General features: G+C 32.1%; 1 protein-coding gene across 2 annotated transcripts in view; it reads left to right on the top strand.

The window, feature by feature from the left end:
• The first annotated feature begins 5101 nt into the window (after positions 1-5101).
• The window catches only part of LOC113512825 (B-cell lymphoma/leukemia 11B), a 58446-nt gene continuing 38220 nt past the window's right edge, over positions 5102-25327 (top strand). Inside the window, exon 1 of one of the 2 annotated variants that reach the window (XM_026896755.3) lies at positions 5102-5440. In XM_026896755.3, the coding sequence (XP_026752556.2) occupies positions 5404-5440 (37 nt within the window). In that variant the 5' untranslated portion in view covers positions 5102-5403. Of the gene's footprint in view, positions 5441-22690; positions 22947-25327 lie in introns of those variants that run through there. The other variant, XM_031910954.2, reaches the window with a different exon arrangement.

Genomic DNA, 25327 nt, shown 5'->3' with positions numbered 1-25327 from the left:
TGATAATTATTGTATTTTGCTATTTCCATCCCTTCACTAGGTGTTTTAAATTAAAACTATTTTTTATTTTTAAAACAGGTACTTATCAAAATATGAATGACGGTAACGCACACAAACTAGTTACAGTTGGATTTTGCGTGACAAAAAATAACGTCAACAGGATTCGAACCCGATACTTTTACAGATATAACGTTACGTCTCGTATTGGACAATTTCATATCCTGGCCCACATCTGTCAAGGAATAAAAAATGTATCCGTTTTAACGTATACGATTAGAAAAAGTGCAGTTTAGTTAATTGCATTCTAAATTTAAACATGCAATTATTATACGAATTATCTTTTTAAATGTTTTTTTTTTTATTAACACTATTCTAAGTAGAGATGGGAATCCGATATCTATATATTGAAATCTGGACCTTGATTGCATATTACTTTACACATTGCTATATTGCTCTTACTAGTCATATATATTTATTACGAGCGGGTATTTTTTTAATATTTTATATAGGATAAGCGATTGTTAATATATCTGTTATTGGGCGAAGATATTTAAAGATATTACCACCCTTAATTGTAGGCTATTTAAACCAATGCTAACTTTTGACATCAATTACACTTAACTTTTTCTATAGTTTTTTAATACCTGTTAGTAAAAATAACTTATACCTGTTATAGTCATAAAATAAGATTTAACTCCTAATGATCCTGCTTGTATGCAAGTCAAATAGAAAGTTTCAAGAACTGGCCACTTACAATTATTATTGGTACTCGAACAAAAAAGTATTTATGACTAGTATATATTTACATACTTTTTGAATGTAGAACAAAGTTCATTTGCATCGTAGATTTTTTTTTAATTTTTCACAGGTTACACAGATAATTACTAGAACATACAATCATTGTGGGGACTCAAAAAAAAATTACTGTCTCCGAAAATATAATTTTTTGAATATAGAAAAAAGTTGTTTTAAATTATAGATTTTTTCCTATTAATTTCGGACACTTTCAGAACGACTTATGTATCAAAGGAGATATCTCCTTTATACGTCAATAGGCTACATAGACACAGCATTTTGCTGCGGCGGGATTGTTAGTAATGAGGTCTAATAGTCCCGTTGCTAGCAATTGACCCTCTCAGGTCGACCTCCACGTGGTTCCCCCTGGAAACAATCATGGTTATTTCTTGTCGAATTCATCATGATAGGCCAACTGACCTGCATTCATTCTCACCTATCATCTTCCACTGGTACCTCGTCGGTGTATACCGATAGCGCGGGCGGGGATACCATTCCATTTTCATCTATTAAAAAAAAACATTTTGCTTATTAGGCCTAATTCGGCATATTCTTGTTATGCTTGCAGTGTCCACTAAAAGACTTTTATTGCATAAAACTGATATGGTTATAATTAAGAGAAGAATATTAATTCCCTTATTTATAAATACATCAAAGCTTATATAATTTTATTTTAGCTAATGAACTGTTTTTTCTTTCTTTTATATTGAATTCCCAATTTGAGAAAAAGTGACATAACAGTATAATAGATTAAAGTAGATTCGTTTAAGGTTTTTTTTATAATTAAAGGGTATTAGTTTATAACTCTGACTACTTTCTGACTCTGACTACTGACTGAGTTTATCTTCATGTCCTACAGCCTCAATGGTCGCGTACTGCGCGGTTTCAGAGATGTTTCCTCCCACGAACACTCAGGTAGTCGAATGAGCTGCCTGCCGAGATTTTCCCAAGAGACTACAGCATGGGGTTCTTCAAAAGGGGGGTAAAGAGATTCCTTCAGGGTCGGCAACGCACACGTAATACCTTTGGTATTGCAGGTGTTCATAGGCTACGGTAACCACTAACCATCAGGTGAGCCGTATGCTTGTTTTCCACCTCAGTGGTGTAAAAAAAAATACTTTATGCGATTCTTGATTTATGGGATGTTTGTGCAATTTTTGTCATTTCTGATAATAGTTTCTGTAATCTGAGATGTTTAAAATTGAAAATGGGATATGATCATGAATTTTTTATTGTGCACCACAACAAGTCAACTACAATATAATGAAAAAAGAAAATAATTTCTAATCCATTTCTTTCATACATCACTGAGTTGTATGTCGAATAGCATTTTGCAGTTTTCACTATTGAACAACACTGAAAAACTGAGTAAAGAGTTAAAAATAAAAGAAATGATAAAGGTAAGAACTCTAATTTTACACTTTTAAGTAATAAATTAAATGTTTACAGTGTAAACAATGCATTGAAATTTCCTATGAGATTAAACTACGATTATTAACCCTTTAACAGCGTTTTCCACGCCGCCTAGCGTCGAGTAGCGTAGTGAAAACTCATACGTACAACCCCCCATCCCTTTCCACACACCCACACACCCTACACATGAACGGGATAGCCGTATATCGGTCATTATATCCGAGAGTTTCCACGGGGGAAAACGGACAACCCTTCAGCCGTCTCTGTTTTCGGCTATTATGTCTATTGATTAAATAAGGACAGAGATATTTTCAAGGTTGTATTTTGAGATGGACACGCGATGACCAAGTAGTTTTCATGAGTGACCTATCCGAGTATGTTTGAGTACTGAATGTACTATAGGGCGCATTCACATAGGGGATTTATAAAAAAAAATGCACACAACTTTTTTTTCTTTTAATTCAAGTTGTAAATTTTGAAAAAATATTATGTTACTAGTAACCAACTCATATCTGTTATTAATAATAGGTATGCATAAATAAAAAAAAATCTATTTTATGTAAATAAAACAATTATTTGTACTGAACTATTACTTGTGTTATTCTTATTGACTTACCAATATAATTAAGATATAACGTAAGTATAAATCTTAGTCTCTTCTAAATTAACACATAATATTATTTTTATTATATTAAAAGTTCAAAAACTATGAAGGTTTATACCATTTAGGTTTATTTAAAGTAACTTGTAAAATTTGTTAATGAAAAAAATTACATAAAACATACAATGGAATACAAATATGCAATACGTGAAATATTTCATCTTATAAAGATACAATTTTATTTATTTAAAAATTGAAATTTAAAAATAATTTCCATCTATACTTTTAATTTAGTATTATATTAGAAAGAAAAACGCATAACAAATAAGTAATAAGTACAAAAAAGGTCACGATAATAAAATGTTAATCTTTTAATTATTAGAATACAACACTACTTTAACGTTTATTATACTGTCATAAAAAAAAAGAAAATATCATTAAAACATTTAATAGAAATTACAAAAAAAAAAGTAGTCCCGTAACAGTCAATTGTGGAACAATTTGAAATTTCAATAATCGAACGCGGCATTTGCGAAGTTCCCGTTCGAGACTGTTCAGAAACAATTATGAAAAAGTTCTTTTCGTCGCCCGTTCTCGCGCCCGTTAAGTCTCGACTGACACTCATAAAACTTATTAAAGTCAAGGACCGACCAAGATAAGTTCTTCGTAGCGCTTTAAGTAAAATAACGCTGGGAAATTTTTTTTCTCGGGAAGTACCGCGAGTGAGAGTGAAGGATCTAGTGCCGTTTTAGTATTCGGCTACGTGTTGCGTTTATAGATGTAAGTTTTGGAGGCTTTCTGTGTTTATGCAATTAATATTATAATTTAGCTAGTTAGAATGAATTATTAAAATTATTTTATAAAAATATTTTAAAAGTGTAGTATGGTTATAAATGTAAAAACCAATATAAGGCATCTCATAGTAACAAATTGAATTAATATGGGAGGACTATAATTGTTTGTTATATGAATAGTGCCTTATAAAAAGTTGCCAATAATAACAATTTCACCTTGTTATACTAAATTTAAACTTATTTTGATATTTAAGTAGCGTCATGTATTGTAATTGTACTTTATTATATATATTTAAAATTTTAACTAACTTATATTTAAAATAAGTCTATAATTTAAATAAATCAATACATGGAAATCAAATAATAATAAAAGAAAAATTATTTGACTGTAACTACGTGGTGCTACGGTGAGCGTAGCTTGCGTTGCGTAGCATCTAGCTACGAAAAAGCACTATTAATTTCAGAAATCAAAATTAAATTAATTCTGTTGATAATAACATTCATTGATTTAAATTTGTTATTAATGATAATTAAAAAATCAATAATATAAAAGTAATGTATAGTTTTATATTTAATCTAGTTACCATTAGTTCAAAATACAGTGATATTCATTTCCAGCTATAAAAGCGTGAAACTAATTGAACATTACGACAAATAGATATTTTAATATGTGTTCCTTAAAAAGTAAAGTGACCGCGCGTTGGTCCATTCAATTAAAAATTCCATCTCCTAATCGAGTCATGAAATATGCAGGCAAATATTATCCCTTTTCTTTTGTAGCGCTGCATCTTCGCCCCACCCGCGCACGCACACTAACGCACGGCACTTATGACTTATGGCTGTCTCTGTCTCCCAAGCGCGGGCGGAGGCGCGCCACGCGAGCCACCGTCTCTCTCGAGCTGCCGAGGCGGCGGCGACCGCGAGTAACCCCTGGCCACTTCGTGCGGACTCGCACGCGCCGTCGTCGGCCGTCCGAGCGAGACGGAGCATCTCGTGGACATGCGGAGGCCGCGGAGCCCTCGCGTAAAGGGACACAGGACAGACGCTCTCGGACATCGGGCGAGAGCGGGCGGCCGGCCGCGCACCTGCCTCGCACCGCTCTGCACGCGCGACGTGCTCGATCGCGAGACGCTGTATCGTAAACACGAAACATTTTCAACACGACGAAAATTATTCAAAAATCCTATTGACATTAAAATTTATTGACAATTAAATACTAACAGTAAGTTAGGACAATTTTAACAAATTTCTCGTAACGGACAGTGATTATATTTTTATTTTTTGTTGGAAAGACTAAAAAAGTGAGGAAGTTTTACAATCGAAGATATTATATCAACAGTGACCAGATGTTGTTTGTCTAATCGGAAGATCGCCACTAGGTGTGGATAGATAAGATACGGTGCTGAGACGGCCGCACGACTGCAGATAACGCTACGTATGACCAATAAATTTTGGCAAGTGATCGAACCGCTGACTCATAATAAAATGCCTATACAAAGCAATATGAAAAGAAAAAAATAGTTAATGCAAATTCGGAGATTAATTTAGCAGCAATGAAGGAGTTAAGAAGATGACTAAAATGTTTGTTGATAATGTTTACCGTCGGACTCTTAGGGACGGAACTGTGATGAACCTCTCGCTTTTATCAAAAACGTTTTAAAAACTAACGATAAGCCGCTGGCCCGCCGGCGGTACGTGTGAAGTGAATTAGAACTGTCGCCTGATAACCAACGTATTAAGATAAATAATTCTGACTATAAAGAAGTTGTTGAAGATCTAAACATAGGTGACCAAATCAAGATGAGAATTAAGATGCCAGCTGTACGCATCGCGCAAGGTAAGTTTGCAGAATTTTGTAATGCAGAATTTTTTAAACGAATACTGCCTACCAATAAATTTTAATACACCTGTTGCAAAATTTAATATAACAGCAAAATCTTTTATTTCATCCTGTGAAAATAATTCCTATAAAATTAAATTTATAACTCGACAACTTAATTGAAGACATACTGCAAAATAATAATTATTTTATATAAAATAAAATATTATAAAAATTGTGGCTGTTTGTGTGAATTTTAAGTTTTTTTCTTTTTTTTTTTGCACGATCTGTAAAATATCATCTAAATAAACAAACGCAACAGCACTATCCCATCTGTGCCGGCGAGACTCTATTCATGCAAACGAGCTACTTAATACCCGAGCTTGTGTCAATATTGACTCGAGACCGTGGTCATCTTGTCCAAAAGGGATGGGATATTATGCGATAGCCTCTCGGAGTAGCCGCTTTAAAAAAATCACAACAATCTTGACATCTTCAAAACCTTTTTTTTTTTAATTTTACAAAATAACAATGTGCTAATAAGAAATGACTGTTCATAAAAAAAAAAAACTCATGAAAGAAATAAAATAACAGATAAAGCTTTATTACCCAATCACGTTTGTAACAATGATAAAACAAAAACGGTCATTGGCGAAATGACCAATAAAGAAGACAATGTAAATATCAACAAAACAGTTTGACGTGATTCTATATAATTGTTGCATTGTTTGTCATATTTCTTGGATTTGGAGGTTTTTAGGTTAATCAGATTAGCTGCAGGTAATTATTAACCGATCCAACAATTAGTCGCCTAGAGTAACCTTAGTCTAAGGTCTGAGGTCAGTAGTAATAAAATTACAATGTAAGAAACTGTGAAGGAATATTAATTTATTAACTGCAGAGATCACATAATTTTACAACTTGGCTTTATAAGCGCAACATTGTGTATATATGACGACAATTATAATAGCGATATACAATAATTTTCCAGTGTCTAAAGTCAAACCATTTGCACTGAAGATTGTTTTAGAATTAAATGCTGTAGGCTATAATTATTTTAAAATAGCAATTTGATCTGCATATTTATAAATAAAAAAAAAAAAACACTTATTCAAAGATCAAACAATAATTATTGCAGTAATACCTAGAAAGATCCTAATAATAATTAAAAATATCGAAAACACGAAGAATTGTGACTTTATTATAATTAACAAATATTTAAATGATTCACTAATTTGACACCATTAAATTACACAAGTGTTGAATCAATTTGAATAAAAGATAGACCATGTCTTAGATTGATACAAGATTTTAATCAGATTAGATAATAAGTTCCCTTGATATAATTTATAATCGATATCTGTGCATATCGAGTCGTTGTTTTTCGCTACTGTTTAATTAAATTAATGACAATCCAAAAACGTTTTCATTATGGGCGATTTGGATAATCAGTAATTCCTTGACATCGACTATATAATTTTTTATACTCATTGACAGTCTAAGGAATATAAAAAATTTCATAATACATTAGGTATCACATTGTCTCTTTCTTTAAATACATATAATTCAATATCTTGCAATACCACTTTTAATGGTAATTTCTCTCCAGATCAAATTAATATGAAATTAAAATAAAGACTAGTCTTATTGCAATATTGCTTCAACAGAACTTTATTATAAAGTTCCTAACTCAATAAATATTTAAGTAAAAAAAAAAAAAAAATGTGTAATTACAAAAATATAAGAAAGTGAGATATTAATTCTATTCTCAATAATAAACCAGAGAAAAATGACAGCCAAATATAAGCCAATTATTATTCAAAAACCTCATATAAATCAATCGTTTAATTATCTAATGAGAAAAAATTACAAGTGATGTAAATATGACGAATTACGTTGAATTGAAACTTTTATGAATATCAATCAAGTGTTTGAGGTAAAATTTTAATGCCCTATATATGTGAACAAAAAAATACAGATCACATACGAGTTAGTAAACATTTGGAAACTGTTATGATACATGCCTTTGCCATTGTCTCTACACATTCTGTTCTTTCTCACTGCCCAACGGTTAGATTTAATTTAATTACTCATTATAAACAAAAGTGAGGTACCAAAAGCGTTCTCATACGTTACTGCAACTTTTGAATAGAATGGTCAGATTGGACTGAAGCTGTGAAATTGTATGGGAAAGTACGTACTATATTGTTGCGAATAGTCACTTTCAAAATTTCGTTGTTCTCTCATTTATTTTAAGATAATACAACGATGTCAACTATTCTATTTCATTTACTAATTCCTCACCTATTTATTTGCTTAGGAGTGACTTAACAATGGTCAGATTAATATAACCTTCGTCTAACGTATTCTTTTGTAAATAGCTCCTATGTAAACTTTACGTGGAATAAATGTAAGTATATGAGTCAACTCACGTGCATGGATTCTTCTCAAAACTAACGTTATAGCACACATGGGCAATTAGTCCAAGTTGACCGGAGGCGACGGGCTAATCTTATTGGTCGGTGGCCATGTGACGTCATCAACGTCTGCGGCCGTCGCGCCCGATTGGTCGACACGCGTCATTTCGTCGATGACATGTTTGTTCTTATTTTGAACGCAAGAAATTTGAAGTACTCCGTTTTGTTCGACTACACAATAGAGCCCCTCGGTACATGAAATTGGACTCTTTCATAAGCTAGCCGTAATATAAGTACAAGTTGTTTCACTAGATCGACCATAAATTTGCTTAAATTTTGAACAAAACGCGTACCTATATCATTGTAACTTCAAAACTAATCAAAACACGAATGGGAAAACGTTAACAGCAAATGGCACAGCGTTGGTGATTAAAAATTAAAATGGTCGGCATAAAGTTAGTAACGCGATCGCAATTACATTTAAGGACAGAGAACCTTTCGACTTTTTTAAACCCTCCTCAAAAGTGTGAATTAGGGAATCGTAAAATTACTTTATCAGGTGGGAAGCCAGACGGGGGATACTGCGGCCGTAACTTTTGAACAAACTTTTAAAAATCTAAGTTAACTTTTTCACGGTCTCCCCGCTTCTGAGCTAAATAAAACATTAGCGAGCGCCGCAGTTCTGTTTTTGCTTTCCAGTGTTCCTCACTAATTGATGTGGGTTTTTGCATCGTCTGTCACTTTTTAATTGAAACTGGCAAAACTATGTAATCCTTACTTATTATTACAAATGTGAAAATGAGTTTGTTTATTTGTTTTTTACCTTTTAGCGTTTTAACGGTTTAATCCAATCACTATGAAATTTGGTTTGTCCCCGTTGGTAAACATATTCCGATTATATAGACGAAGTCATAGCTAAATAGTGTGAAAGCTAAATAGATGATTGAATAATATTACAAGAAAATAAAAATGATAATGAGATGTAGGTATATTTTTATTTCGGAAGTATCATAACTTATTATTATTGATTACATTTATTAATTTGATTTAAATTCAATAAGAAATAAGGATAAAATTATTTGTTTGTACATAAGGTACACAGACAATTATAAAAATATATATAAAGAAACAAGTGATAAAATGTAAGACAATAATGTTTACTTTGAATCAGCATAAACTACTGTAGTATATCGCTGTATTGTAGTAGCGCTAATATTACGCAAAATTTCATATTATTGCGACTTTGTGGATACAAGTAATTAAAAAGGTGCATCGTTATTATTTGCCGTGTGGCTTAGAATGGGCCACACTTTTTTGTCCCGTAGGTATAGTAAGAGGCAACTAGAGGAATTTAATGGTCTAGAGATGGGCAGCGACGTCCAGCTTAAAACATCACCAAAGCCTAACTGTGGTTGTCAAACTACTCTGCCAACTATTGACAACACCTCCCTTATGGAGGAGGCCTATGTCCAGCAGTAGACAGTTAACAACTGATATAATATTAATCGTTATTATTTACAAAGTTAAAGAAATTGTAGTGACAAGTGTATCTGATCTAATTACTTCCATATGAATAAAAAATTTACAAAAGTTATACTTGACGAAGTTATTGTAAGAAGGCATTATTTTTAGTAATTAAAGAAGATTTTCTAACCCAAAAACTAATAGTCGAATTACTATTCCTATACAAAATAAAACTATTATTATCTCTTTCTCGATGACTTTCATCATCATATCAGTTAATAATAATTGTCCACTATTGAACATAGGTCTCCCTCATAAGACGACTCGACAACTGCAGTTAGAATTTGGTGATGTTTTAAAAGGAACGCTGCTGTCTATCCCTCGACCATTAGATTTCCCTCTGTTGCCTCTTACTCGTCTCGATGTCTTTACTAAAGCATATTTATTACATTCATCCGATTAACCCACAACAATAACCTGACTACTATTAACTATTTGGTAGACATTTATAGCGATTGACTTTAAAATCGTTTGGATGTCACATAAAAGAGCCGCATGTCAATTTAAACATTGCGCCTATATCTTGTCCGTTGCCGCTTAGCGATTCAATATGTCTTCATTAAGCGAATATCGAAGCATCGCATTTACAAGCGGAACCTTCCATCTTGATCCTTGGTCAGGAATTATTGCCACATCAAACATCCTCCTCGTTCAAGTTGAACTAGATGACTATAAGAAATAGTTATTTTGTAAATAACTGTTCATCGATATTAAAAACTAAATAGTTATTAATAGATATATTGATATTATGTACAAACATGTTTGTAATATTTTACATATTTATATTATCGTTGTAATCTTAACTGATTTCGCCCTTAGATATTATCTAAGTTTTATGCATATTTATGATTTTTTTGTGCAATATTCCCGACAAGCAGATAAAATCGGGAGAAAATAATACTTCGTAAAACAATCATGACGTATAGAGAACCCAAGTCTTATATCCAAACGTAAAGTAAAGAAGAGCACCAATAAATTGAATTCGTCAACAGAACATATAACTTAAACAGTTGACATCTTGACTTCTTTGGAGTAGAACAAATAAAAGAATGAGAAAGATACATCCAATAATTTATTTTGCAAAGTACCGGCAGTTGATATTTAAATTATGGGAATGAAGTTAATTTTCGTATTTAGAATAATGATGCTGCGGACGACGGCCACCCGTTTTGATATTCGAACTGGACGGACTTGATTTTTCTTGTTTCACTTTTTAGTCCATCGCATCGATCGGCATTCTGCATTTGTGATTCTTAAGATAAAGACGTATGGATTTACATATGTTATGTCAGTAGAGGTCCGGAGAACATTTAAATTGGATTTATTTGTCCGGTCCTATTAAGAAGTATAAAGCAACGTTGGAGGCATCATTGAAAGAATAATACAAATTAAAATCAAAAGCAATATATGTAGAATCGTTGATATCTCAACGTACGTTGGGATCAGTTTGCAACATTTAATAAGAGCAAACAGAATTTCTTTGAATTCACATTTTTTTAACAAACAAACCAAACAATCCTTTCTTTGACAAAAGGATTATTGCTACTAACAATACAAATCGAATTACAAACATCGAAAACGGTAGCTAAACTATTACCTTTTTTTTCTTTAAAACTTATCAGAATATTTAGTTTTAGATGGGGTCGTGTGATTAGTTAACACTTGAAATATTCTTATCAAATGCGAGTAATCTCTATTGTGAATATATTTTAATACGATGATTTAGTCAAACTTTCTTTATCAGAAACTTTTCATCAAATAAATAATGGAAGGCACCCAGACAAATTATTTGGGGATTTAAATAATATAAATAAGGTAATAAAATTAAAATAAATAGATGATTAAAGTTATTTTTTTATATTACTACAGTGGAAGACAAAAATACAGCCTGTCTGATGGTAAACGGGATTGCTGTAGCCTATTAACGTTTGTAACATCCCTGGTGTTTCATACGCCTATTGCCAACCCTTAAGAAACCTTATTAAGCCCTTTTTGAAGAACTTTATGCTTTTTGAGTCATGCTTCTCTGGAAAAAATTCGACAGGAAGATCTTTCCAACCGCAATATGCGTGATTATTTTAGTTCGCCAGAGACTGGATTCCTTGCTGATGGCGAGCGGTGCAATGGTAAAAGGTGGCTGTGAGCATCAAACAGATCTTCAGAACACAATTTGTTATACAGGATATATTATATCTATTAGTTTTGATTAATTCTAACCATAAATATAATAGGAAACCTAACCAAAGTCTCCTAATAATTTTCAAAGCTCTTTTGTTTGATTCTGAATACAGAACCTACAAAAAACGAGACATGATGTTCTTTAGGCAATCTATTCACACAGATACACAATCAAGTCTTTATACTATCCCGTGCTTCCTTTGACCAATGCCCATTACACTCTATTACCGGCCTAGTAAAATAAATACTCTACAAAATACAATAGAATAAAAAATGTTCATAACAAGAATTAATTTATTGTAAGCGGACCACGATCAATAGCTAGGGAGTGGGTGGACAGTTTCTGAAGAGTCCATCTTTGTCAGGCTTTGATACCAATTTGTTATTGTCGGCCTTTCAACGCTAAAGACGATTTAAAGTTTGGTAGGTGTAATCTTGGATTGGCCTTTAATAAGAACAAAGGTCTTGACAAGAAAAAAAAAATCATTAGTACAACGCGTTACAACACTAACGTCTAATGCAAACAAAAGCTGCAAAGATTTTATCGAAAATCAACAAAGACCCGCACAACAGGTTCACAATGGATACGAATTCGATAGGCACCTGAATCTCCAATATTTTCCCATGGTCAAACTTCGATAAACACCTTGACAAAAAATAATTCCAGCCTGCCTTTGACAAACAATTGGTCAAAGGGATTTTTTTGGGCAAAACAGTTTCAAAGTCCGCACCCACATGAGCCGAATTGTCGATAATATTTTAACAATGCCGAATAGGGTTGGTATCCAAGTCGCCCGTAGGCAAAATAACTATTGTGGATCATTATGTGATGTCTTTCATCAATTTAACAGAAAAGGGTTTACAAGTGTCACTTTCCTCTTTTTTTCATTTCTATTTTTGGTATTATAGTTACTGGCTTTTATAGTAGCTTTCTGAATATGCTTTACTTGTCGGTATATCAATTAAGAGTGGCTTCGAAATAAATTGTTTTTATGTTCTTTTATACGAGCATTATTTTGATTGAAGGCAAAATTGCTACGTGTCAGATAGACTACCTGATCTTTATATCGACCATTCTTCATCCCTGAGCTGTCTCTTTACATGAATGATTCCTCCGTGACCATTGTCCAACCTCTTTTGATTCGCCGTGATCTAAAGATTTCGAATTCATTTTTTTACTTATTTTTTTAACTGTTCGCCATACGCCACACATGTCAAGTTAGACAAATGCGGTCTTTTAATATGAGAGAAAACCGCTTCCATGTGTTGTATTACAAATAGTTTGAGTGAAGCTTGATTGAAGGTTCTAATATCGTAGAAATGAGTGCCAAATTTGTGAAATCAGTGAGCTGCAATTTATATTTATAAATAGTACATTACCATAATATTATAATATGGAATAACCCACTACTGGGCATCGGTGTCTTTTCATATAAGAAATGTTATTTGATAATAATTTTATAAAGGACGGTATAGAGTTTTAAGTTTTCCTACCTTTTCCTTTGGCATATTGAGCTTTGTACCAATTTTGATCGTTTACAATATTCTGGGGACGAAACTGAATAATAACACTTATTGTATATTCTAATTTAAAGTTAAGTTCTTAACGTAAAGTTCTTTTTCTTAAAGTCAATTATTTTTTTATCTGGCGGTAGTCACTTACCATCAGAAGAGTTGTATGCTCTTTTACCTCCTTCGTTTTTAAAAAATATTCAAATGCCGTTGTAATTCTATTAATGTAATAAATGCCAAATTTTGTAATGATAGATGGATGGATGTTTGTTGCTCTTTCAAGCAAAAACCACTGAACGGACTTGAATGAAATTTGGTACACGGATCGGTTATATCCTAACTTAGTACACAGGATAATTAATACTGGTTCACGTGGGCAGCGCCGCGGAATAAAGCTAGCTAAAGTAGTATAATAATTTAACTAAACATTTTTTTTTATAATGTTTTTTTTTTACTTGCTAATCGTTTCGTTTTTCGTTTTAACTCGTGAAATGTTGTAATAGTTTAAATGTATCTTGTCACATCAAAAGCTTATTGTTTCGCTAAAGAGATTAAGTGGGTGTTAAAAACATAAGACATACAACTAAAGAAGTGAAAGATGATAACTTGATGTGCGCCTATGATTTATGTTGTGCTGTGGTGTGTGTTAGTATTGTTCGGTTGTCACAGTATTGTGTGGGCGGATCTATTAGATTTATAACACTACGCCCTTTTGCTAAATACTATTGGATGTTAAAGGGGAATTGAATTATCTGGTCACTGGTTATTGAATTTAAAGTCCGGTCGAGTGAAACCGTTTCCTTGTTTACAAATATCAAAGTAGGGAAAAATATAATGAGTGTAGTTTTTTAATGTATTTATATTCACACGTTATTTTTTTTTTATAAAATATCCATTTATTATTAAATAATTTATTAAATATTTATTTCTTTTTATTTTTATTATTAAATAAAAAATAATATTTTGTTTCATATTTTTTGTTGTTTTGTTAAGTGTTTTGTTAAGGGTGTTTTTTATTACGAAAAATATACGCAAATTAAAATTGACTAAAGATACAATTATATTATTTTCGAGGTCTTTATTCGAATGTCAATTTATTATATAATAATACGATATGTTAACAGTTCGTCTAGTGATATATACCGTAATCTCTTTCATTTCCTATTTATATTAAGTATTTATTTCTTTACTAGCTTTTACTGCGACTTAGTTCTCGTGACATGTATATATTTACTCAGTGGGATGAAAAGTAACCTATATTCTTTTCCAGCCCATGTGTATACCAAATTTTATAGTAATCAGTTAATCCTTTAAGATGCTATAATGCAACAAGCAAACAAACTCACTTTTTATATTATTAGCAAGGACTGTTATAAATATTATTAATTTATTATATAATCGTAGGTGAATACATAACTATTTAATAATTAAAATAAACAATGACAACGGACAATAATTACAATTGAATTAATTATAATTAATTAGCTATAATTATTGTCCAAGAATAACGACTACGTAAGACGACTAAGGACAAATTTGATAAGATTGACATATTTTTTATATTTATTTTAATCTGCTTTTGTAAAAAAATACTTTTTAAATAATCATTTGTCGTACCTACAACTTAGAGCCATCTAGTTCAAAATTAAGGAGAGGTTAGAGTCCAGGGGTTCCCAAACTTATTTTGTCTACTGTCCACTTTGAGAATAAATTATTTTTTAGCGCCCACATTTTTTTTTCCTGGGTCTCTCACCGCCTCCCTTTAGGCCTGCAGCGCCCACAAGGGGGCGTTATCGCCCACTTTGGGAAAAGCTGGCTTAGATTATGGGTAACAAATAAAGATACTTAAATATATTTTTGTTTGTACATTCATACGCGTACATTAGAATATGCCCAGATCAATACAACCGGACTTAGATATTCACGAATTCAAATATTTGTTCATGCGAGTATCGAACCCACAATCATCTGTCTCAACGTGGGCAGTAGACAAAATAAGTTTGGGAACCCCTGATCTAAACCATAAACTCTAAATGCATATACATTACCAAATTGACACTTCTTTTTTTATATCGGTAAAAACAATACTGCAAGAATTAGCATTGCTTTATAGGTTAGGTGTGAGTGCATATTGCATTACAGTTGAGGGGAATAAGGCCGTAACTGCAATTGTATGCTGGGAGCTTTCTCATAGCGGGCAGTTCGTGACCGTTCGCCTTGTTAGCGACCCGAGCCCAGATTATGCACTTACAACTATCTGAATGATGACTGTCTAATTGAGGCCATGTGAAATTAGTAAAAGGTAAACAAAGCTTTAATTCGCTAGTCTAGATATTTTTTTTAGAATGGCAAGCAAGCAAGTGACCCACCTGATGGAAAGTGGTAACCGTCGCCTATAGATATGAACAGTACAAATAACATAAAAGAGTATATTGCGTTATCCATGATACCCTTCATGCGTTGCCATACCTGAGGACTTAGGTATTAAGCTTCTGTACCCTGTAATTTCATTGCCATATCCCACCCTTCAAATTGGGTTCATGTCTTTTTACTATAAGGTAATTAAACACAATACAATACTCTCTCTTTCTCTCTCTCTTTATAATGATGACTGACATAGCAATAAATCCCCAAAAAAGGATCGTAAACTTTTTTATTTATTATATTAAATATATTTACTAATACATAATATACTTTTCCCTGTCAAGAGATTTAATATTAAAAATGAATATTTAGTCTTAACTAACAACATGGCAGTCCCATAAAACATGGCAAAGAAATTACTACTGCTATAGTCCGTCCATGGAAATCTATACAGAAATGTAAAATATGTTATTTTTTGGAATTTTAATCTTATTTCGATAACACTTTTTACGAGAGGTTCTACAAAAGCCGAGCTACATTTTGAAACTGTACTGGCGAAGGTAATAAAAAAGATTGTACCAATTTCTCCAATTTAACCTTACCAATAACAAATATTCAAGAAATTAGTCAAAAAGTATCACGTAACCACATGCAAAGACCACAGAGCTAACTGTAAACAGAGGCGAACAGTATAATAAATTTTAGTGCGCGGGCGCAGCTTTCTTCCGATCGCGAGATAACCGCCGAGTGACCCTCGTGCGAGCCTATTGTCTGCGCGGGAGTCGACGCAATGTTTAAAACTGAGTCGTCTATGATTATTTTAATATAGTTAAGACCTAATTACCTTTATTTCGACCGATCAGGATAATCTTTTTTTTTAATCTGTATTATTGATATCATCATCATATCAGCCGTTAACTGTCCACTGTTGGATATAGGCTTCCTCCATAAGGGGAGTTTGGCAATAGTTGCTAAGCTTGGCAGGTGGGTTAGCAAGTGCAGTTAGACTTTTAGTGATATTTTAGGAAGGACGCTGCTGCCCATCCTTTGACCATTAAGTTTTCTTAGTCGCCTCTTACGACACGGTTTTCTTAATAAAATAAGTTTTATAAAGTACTCTTATCACGCTGGTCCGATGAACAAATAAAAAAGAAACTTATCTACAATAATATTAGAAGTATAAGAAATTTATTTACTTTAATTACATTGAATATTTACTATATAAATATTTCACTAGAAATTACCCGAAAGATGGAGGAAACGGCAGTAAAATCCATCAAGTAGTATCAAAACGGAAGACAAATACCGACGGATGGACGGCATTGGTATTCTATTTCAAGATACCACTAAAATTAAATTACCTACCATAAAAACTTTCCGAAATTTTAGATCCGAAATTCTTTATGTACTTTAGAAGCTTCTTGTACTTCTTGTAAGTCAGATACTTCCATATCAAGTCCTTGTTTCGTGGAATTGCTCTCGGAATGGTACAATTTCGATTATTCAAATACTTTAAGGTAGAATTTATGACGAATAAAGCTTCGTTTTTTTCCGTGCTTTCATTTCAATAGCAGATTTTCCAAAAAATATCACCTGCAGTATAATTGTTCCACTTGTTTCTGTTGCGAAGCACACACATTAACACAAAACGAAACAAACATTCAAGCATAACTCATGTTTACATTGTTGTGCAAGTTAAAGGACGGGATATAACAATTGAATTATATTATCTATATAATGTAATTTTATATATATAATTAATATAAGTTATACCTCCATAAGTATGGTATTTTAGTCCTTAAGAATTAGGCTTATCAGGTTCAGCATGGGCATCATATTTTTTCCGGACCATGGTGCTTCAAGTCTATAGGCAGCAGTTGTTACTTTCCATTAAGTATGCCGTTAACTGAATTGCGATTCCGATTTGAATAAAAAAATTCCGTCATAAAAACTCGAATTTGATATGATCGTATTTCTGCTTACAGATGAAAATTGGGTCTAAACTTAGGAATCGCATTTTATAGTAGACCCACTAATACTGTCCGGAGAGAGGCTACATTCTTTACGATGGCGTGAGCGAACATTTTCTAGAAACGCAAAAACTGGCCAGCTACCATTGATCTTATTCCCATCGTTTCTTATCGTCATAATTTCTGAAGCTTATGCTATCAACTAACCAGTTTATGTTGACCTCTGAACATACTGGTGATCTCTCTTATTGTTATGACCGTAGAGTGCACTCAGAGTTGCAAAGTAGGTCAATACATACTGGTACATGCAAGTGTAGATGGAAACAATTATGTGTGGCATGAATTAAATCGAGTTGTAAGTAATGATTGACATTGTTCACATAGAAGATATATGAGGGCATAGTTAATATGAATAAATAATAATGAAATATATATTATTTCTTTTATAACTCCGAGTGTAGTGATGGAGTAAGATGTCATATCACTGGTCTTCTTCATGATTAGGATATTACTTAAAGCGAATAAAAGAAAATTGTTAATGATGAATTATCAGTGCAGAAGAACGAAAACTCAAAATCAATTCTTATACCAAGTTATCCAACCGGCATGGTAATAGAAGGCTAATATAATTTTTTTTAAGATGAGATCTCTATACCGTAATATATAAATCTCTATAATGTTACTCTATTTAATATAATCATAATTATACCAGCCGTTAACTGCCAACTGCTGAATATAAACCTCACTATTGAAGAGTCTTGCCATTAGTTGCCACGCTTAGCAAGCGGGTTAGCAACCGCAGTTAGACTTTGGTGACGTTTTAAGAGGAACGCTGCTGCCCATCCCTCGACCATTAAATTCTCTTAGTCTCCTCTTAGCTGTCGTAGAGCTATAAAAAAAGAATTGGTCGACCATTTCTGTGCCGAGACCCCGTGCCTATATTCAAATATATAAAGAGCAATTGTAAAGAAAAAAACATGATAACCTTCGATGATAACACAAGAACCGTGAGTAATAATACAAATTAGAGACACTATTAGATTTCTAATGTGAACTCTAAGGAATAAGATGAACAATTAAGTCCAAACTCAATTTTCTCTAGAACTTTGTCTTCGCAATCGAAGACAAATATTATAGTATGAAACACATTGAACAGCTACAGTTAGCTGCTAGATTGGTCTGACTTCAATTAATTAATTTATCTGTATTGTAAATTCTGATCACAGGGGATGACAGATTTATTATTTATTACCTTCTTTATTTTATAATACAGTAGAATTTTTAAAAAATATCCTTAAAATAATGTATAAAATTCGATCACGATTGACTCCTAGTAACATCCCATCTCTAATGATCGTATTTCAATGACGAAAAAATTGTCTCCTTTTGATTATTTAATTTAATTCTATTGATTAATACAAATATTGGAGTCAGATCAAAGTTGTTTTAAATCAAGAACTAATATAAGTACATCCCAAGCTGGAACAGTATTATAAATATTGATAATAAGACCTTAAAATATTACTTAAAAATATAAAAAATCTTTGAGGTCACTGCTAACTAATACTATTAATTATCTACATTAAACTAGCCTTCATGTAAAAAAAATATAGTAATATGTTTATCTGTCTAGAAGCTAAAATAACACAAATTAAATGGCAAATGCCCTCATTTTTCGAATGTGGTTTAAAGTCTTAGCAGTAACGTAACAAAATGTAATGCTTAGATAAAAAATATGTTGCACGTATGTACTCCTTTTCCTGAATTCAAATAATTTATTTTTGAACTCTCTATACCAGTTTGTCCCACGCTGTCAACATTCTTTTTTTCTCTTAAAGGTGTCATCCAACCCTTTGGAATTTTGCATCCGACAATAGTGACCATAATGGACTTGACCAGAATCAGAGCACATGTATGGGAATCTTTTTTGTATATGTTTTTGTGCTCCAATCGATTTGTTACGTCCCTTCCGTTTTGTGGTATTAATGTAATTTATAACATTTGACCGTGAAATATGTGTTTTAATTAGTCTTCCTTATGTTGCATCAAAGAAAGACTGTTATCTATCTATCTTGTTACAGTTTAACTAGCTGAATCTTTGATTTCATCCGGGTGTTAGGATAGAGTTAACCTATTTTACTTCATGCTAAATACTAAGGATACGCGTTTCGTGATGATTTTATTATTGCTCGAGTCATTTATTTACCAACATAGAAAAAACATACTCTAACAATAATGATCCTGTAACTATTATTATAAATGTAAAAGATGAAAGCTTCAATGCAGAATTGATAAAGATGAATGAATAATTGAGTATACTTTATATGCATTATACAACTTAGAGAAGAAAGCAACACAACTAATAAATCATCTTCATAATTATATCAGTCCTTAACTGTTCAATGCTGAATCTAGGCCTCCCACATAGACTACCATAAGGAACGGTCTCGAGTGCCCTGTATCCACTAACTCCCTGCAATGCCTTTACGGTTCTGGCTCCATCTAGTTAGGAGTTATCCTACACATGCTACTTTAGCTGGCTTATATATAGAAACTAATTTCTGCTGAACTAATAATTTTAATTACACAATTGTATAAGTACAATAAGGCGGTCTTATTGCTGAAAGCAATCTTTTTAAGATAATCTTAGGGTAACAGTCTAACTGTTGAAAGATATCGCGTATAAACAGGAAATGGCAACTTGAAAACAGGGTGTTTTCTCAAAGTCGTTAAAAATAAAAAACAAATCGAGAGTCGTACTTTCTTAAATCGGTTCAAAACTCTTTCAGTGTAAACGAAGCAATACAAGAAACGAAAAGAGCAATAAAGCCAAAAATACTCTCGGCATTTCACACAAATGTGGAAACCGCGAATCTCGTCACACGAGCTATTGTCCGGTACTATAATTATATCGGGAGGAATACCGCAGCCACCTGTTCCGTTTTCACACGATCCGAACAGGTAGACTTGTCGGACAACGGTATGTAACAGGATCCTTTTTTGTTCTTCCGCATTTTTTTTTATCGATTTATGCCGAATATCGAATGAAATTTGATTATTATCGAATGATGATTTCAACTTAATTTTTTAAATAGGTGTTATGACTACCACGAGCTACAGGGGAGGGGGATATACTCCCCTAGACTTCCACTGGAAGCGATTATACGATACTCGTTCACGTTAATTTTATATAATTTATGATATCTATTTATACATCATATTTTGAACTAAAGTTTGTATCGTTTATCGAGTCCTTCAGAATCCTAGCAATATTTATTTTAAAATGTCATATATTTTTCATCTCTCAACATTGTCTGTACATTTGTCCACTGCACAATTTTATGTTTATATATTTCTAAATCTATTTACTAAACTGTTAACTTTAAATATCCCTTATTCATACAAACATTAATGAATCTATTTCATATATTGATGTGCTTTTTGTTGTTGTATTATTTTTCTTATCTCAATTTAAAAGAAAGTTAATAATTTCTTTTAAAGTGTTCTAATGAACATTTTAATAATTCAGGGTTACAAATAGGTAATACTGAAATATATTTACCCCCTTATTCACCCATTTCATAAACTTATTTTAGCTATTGAATAGTTTTGTCACTCATTCACTAAATTTTAAATTTGAGAGAAAGCGATGTACAGTGTAATAGTTAAACTAAATTTGTAGAAGGTTTAGTTTTAATGAATAAGGTTAATATGCAGCTAATAAGATATATAGTGCTATTTGAATTGTTCAATATAAGAATATAGTCAGAATGCACGTTTTCTCTTCATTCAATATTTCCGAACATTACGAACAATTTGTCGCCACGACCTTACCCAAATCGAATTATGCTGTTTACCCCCTATTATTTGCGTCACTATACCAGATGTACACTCAGTGTCAATCTTCTATGTTTGTTTACGTAGAGACAGCAAACATTTCTATGTTGGGGTCATTTTGCTGCTAAATTCGATTGTCATAATTTTATTACACAACATCCTCGCGTCCTTTGGTTAGCCCAGTCAGAAAGTAGGCGAAATATTACTGAATTTCTATTGTATCCAAGCAAATTATTAGAATATAGTAGTTGAGTGGACTGAGACTTTTAGGAGTCTTGAGTAACCAGATCTACACAATAAAATATTATTTTAACATGGTACTTAAGTTTTAGCAAACTATGTATCTACTCTCTCCCTCTCTCTTTCTCTATCGTCACTCTATCTATATCGATTATCGATATCAGAATTAGTTTCGAAAAAGTAATTGTAATTTATAAACCTTAGATTTTTTTTATATATTATATTTAACCCTTTATGTATTCCACCCTACATTCTTGTAGAATGGATTGTGTTCTGAAGAATTGTTTAAAATGATACCCAAAGCCACCTTTTATCATCGCACCGCTCGCCATTGACATGGATTTCATCCTCACACGTATTAGTAAAATAATGATTGGTATAAATGAATAATTATTTTACTAATAAATTTTTCACAAGTCACACGTGTCCATTGCTTTAAAGTATATTCCTGAGCCACCTGCATTCAATGACTCTATCAAATGTGAGATCGTCGCTCGATTTAGTCTTACACTGTATTTTACACGATTAGGTCTCAACTTTTACATACTATTTCAAAATTAAACATATAATTATAAAATATAAATTATAATTAATGTATTTATTGAAACGTAGAGTATAATTTAACAGATTAATCAATAATAATCTAAAATAAAATATTGTTTTAAAAGTGATAATTTTTTTAACACATTGCTTTTATCTATCTTTCAATTATCGATGAAAAATACAAAAATTTACACTTAATTATAAGTTTTTGTATTTACAAGATAGATCGGTAACATGAGGGAGAAATACATCAAGCTCGATCAACTGTGGACCAACAAAAACCACGTCAAACCAATAATTCATGCTAAATATAACGCGACACAATTATAAGTCATCCGTCCATTCTGATCTGTGCAAAATCATATTCATCCTCTAATGCCATTTTCGTGACATGCACTTTTTGCCATTCAAATGGGGGACAGCCGTGTTTTTTCTATATGGACCTTACACAGACCCTACACTTGGGCTCTGTAGTCGATTACGCATATTTTTGCTCATACGTTATTAGGGGTGGTTCGTGTGAAAAAAATGTACTATTATAAATAAAAGGAGCCCAACAAAGGGATGGGAGCGCGATCGGGGTCACTAGGAAACGGCGGTTTTCATACGGGATTTTTTTACCTGGCACTGAGGGGCGCTTTTTTCATTAAAATTTTTAGGGCCTTCACTTTATAGAGGTAGCCAGCCAGTCTGTGTTCATCCGCGAAGATGATCACATGCTTTATGACCTTGAGAAGCAAGACGCGAATTGGCCACTGGTCCTTCTTATTTAACATACCTTACCTTTAAGTTAGTGTTAGTTACTAAAGACCTACAACCAGGACTTTAAGTGTGACATAAACAGTTATTGTGTTGTTGGCAAACATTTCAAGAAAATGGATTTATCTTCGAGGAGTAAGTCAAGATTTTTCGACTCTGGAATTGACTTAAGGCGTAAAGGTATTTCTAATCACAATTTCTTTGACCATCTGATATTAAAATCAAATTGACAGCGAATGTTCTCGTCAAACATTTTCCTTTTTGTGTATCGGACGGAAAACTCGAGTTAATAAACGGAGAGGGGGGGTCGCAACTTGTAATAAACGAAGCAATAACAAATACTGAGGACAAATTGGAAAGTAATAGAGCAGTGAAAATGATATCTGGCCCCGAAAGATATCTCTGTATGAATCTGAACGAATCGGCTGCCATTGATATTAACATATAAATGAGTGCGTAAGTGGACGGAACGTTATACATTTATGTTTGCCTTTGGATCGGGCCTATGCTCTATGGGCTATAAATTGATAAGATTAATATTGGTTGATCCTCATATAAGATTAGTTTCATTGTTCAATAATTTAGATCGATTTTTTATGTTAATATGTTGTGTATCGATATTAATTATGCTGACATAAATTTTTGTTACTTAGACTTGCACTGTGGAGTTTAAATGCATCGAAAGCCTTATGCCAAGAAAACGCAGCAGTATGTTACCATAAAACGATATTTAAAAATATATTTGAGATAAAAGTGCATTCCTCAGCTGCATTGACCGCAAATCTCCAGCCGCAGAGGTTGTATGTCAAAATAATGACCGGCGAGTAATAGCCAAAGCGGAGAGGCTAGATGTGCAGACGTGTTTTATTGGAATTTTCTATACACAATATCCTTAATTTCGCCAAGACTTTACTATTTATGGCACCGTTATGACATTCCAGTTTGCGTCGTTTGTTTTTGTTGTGTCTTTTGAATTTAAGATATGGTTTTCCATTAGTATTTTTACTGAAGTAGCTGCGTTTGCGATGTTTCTCGCGCAACGTTCTTTTAAATTTTCCATACAAATGGGATATTTTACTACAGACGAAATTATTCTATATATTTTATTAAGAGCTTACTTATCACTACAATAAATTTAAACAAATTCTATCTGAATGTTTTTGCCTAGTGCATACATACATATAAATTTTTTACTATTTATATTTTTATTTAAATTATGTAGATATAGGAAAATTGATATTTACTAAAAAAGTTACAAAGATCAGATAAAAAATTAATAAAAGATTTTATATTAATGACAATTTATGAAAGGCTCTATGCAGTGGACAATAAACAGCTGAAATTATGATAATTTCAAGTGTATATTTACTGTAACTTGCGGGTTAGTTCTAATTAATTAGAATTAAAGATATTATTTGTATAAAGTACATGATGATAAGTCCTGACCGTTTTCGGCGACTGCTTTGACTCCACTATTTTTTTTTTTGGATTATATATAGTCCAGGATTATTTATTATTATTATTATTATGTGTATAATTTTTTTTCAAAATTCTTCATCCGTTACAATGTAATTTAATAACATAGTATTTAGTATGAACATTTTTACAAATCCACATTTATAGCACAGCTGAATAATAGCAATATATTCTTGGTACGTTTATATAATCTATGATTACTTTAATGTTAACATCAAGTAGGTTGTACGTTTGTTTATGTAGTAAAGAGGTTATTTTTATAAAATTTAAAAAGAACGACAAACAATTTGGTCACCAAAGCAAACAAGCTTATTATGATTCAAAAGTGGAATCATTTTTCCTGTCGTTTTAATCAATTCATTCATTTTTAGATATTATTTTCAATGTTCTTTTCTAATTGAGTGTTATTTATGACTATATGGTGTGATGTTATAATTTAAAATAATATATAATATTGCGTAGTTATATATAAAGTTTTATTTTGTGGTTTTCTATTGTAAGGGTTGCAGTGGTCGCTGGCACCGCTCCCAGCCGGACGTCGGTTTATGATCCCAGTTTTATTGCTTTAGGAAAAACTATATCTTCAGTTCTATACTTTTCAGTATATACAACACTTTATATAATAAAGTTGACTTTGTTTATATTTATCTGTTTATTCTTTCAAATTTTTATTACATACAATATGTAGAGTTCTTTATAATACGTCTATTATTGTTAAACGATTTTAAAGACGAATTGATAACGTTTTTCAATTCGTCTAATTGTATTTTTGTGTGTATTTTACGCGCCAATATTGATTCGTTATTAATATTTTTTATAATCCCTTGATCTCATATTTTATCATGATTTCAGTATTTGTTTTTATTTAGGAAATTTTTTAATAAAATTTGTAACAATTTTCTATATTGTTACCTATTTAGATGATATTTTTTAATTGAAAATGTTGGTAACATATTTTCATATTAATTTTGTTGAGATTGCAATCAATTTTAAAAATAAACATTAAATTATCTACTTCATTTAACAAGTAAGTAAACATAGATTTTTATCATATGTTGAAATTATTAACTATATGAGTTATGTTG

This window comes from Galleria mellonella, unplaced genomic scaffold, assembly GCF_026898425.1.
Source record: "Galleria mellonella isolate WM207_F2 unplaced genomic scaffold, CSIRO_AGI_GalMel_v1 utg21, whole genome shotgun sequence".
NCBI classification, from domain to species: domain Eukaryota; kingdom Metazoa; phylum Arthropoda; class Insecta; order Lepidoptera; family Pyralidae; genus Galleria; species Galleria mellonella.
Note: the sequence above shows the minus strand (reverse complement) of the source record. Positions and strands in the feature narration are given on the sequence as shown.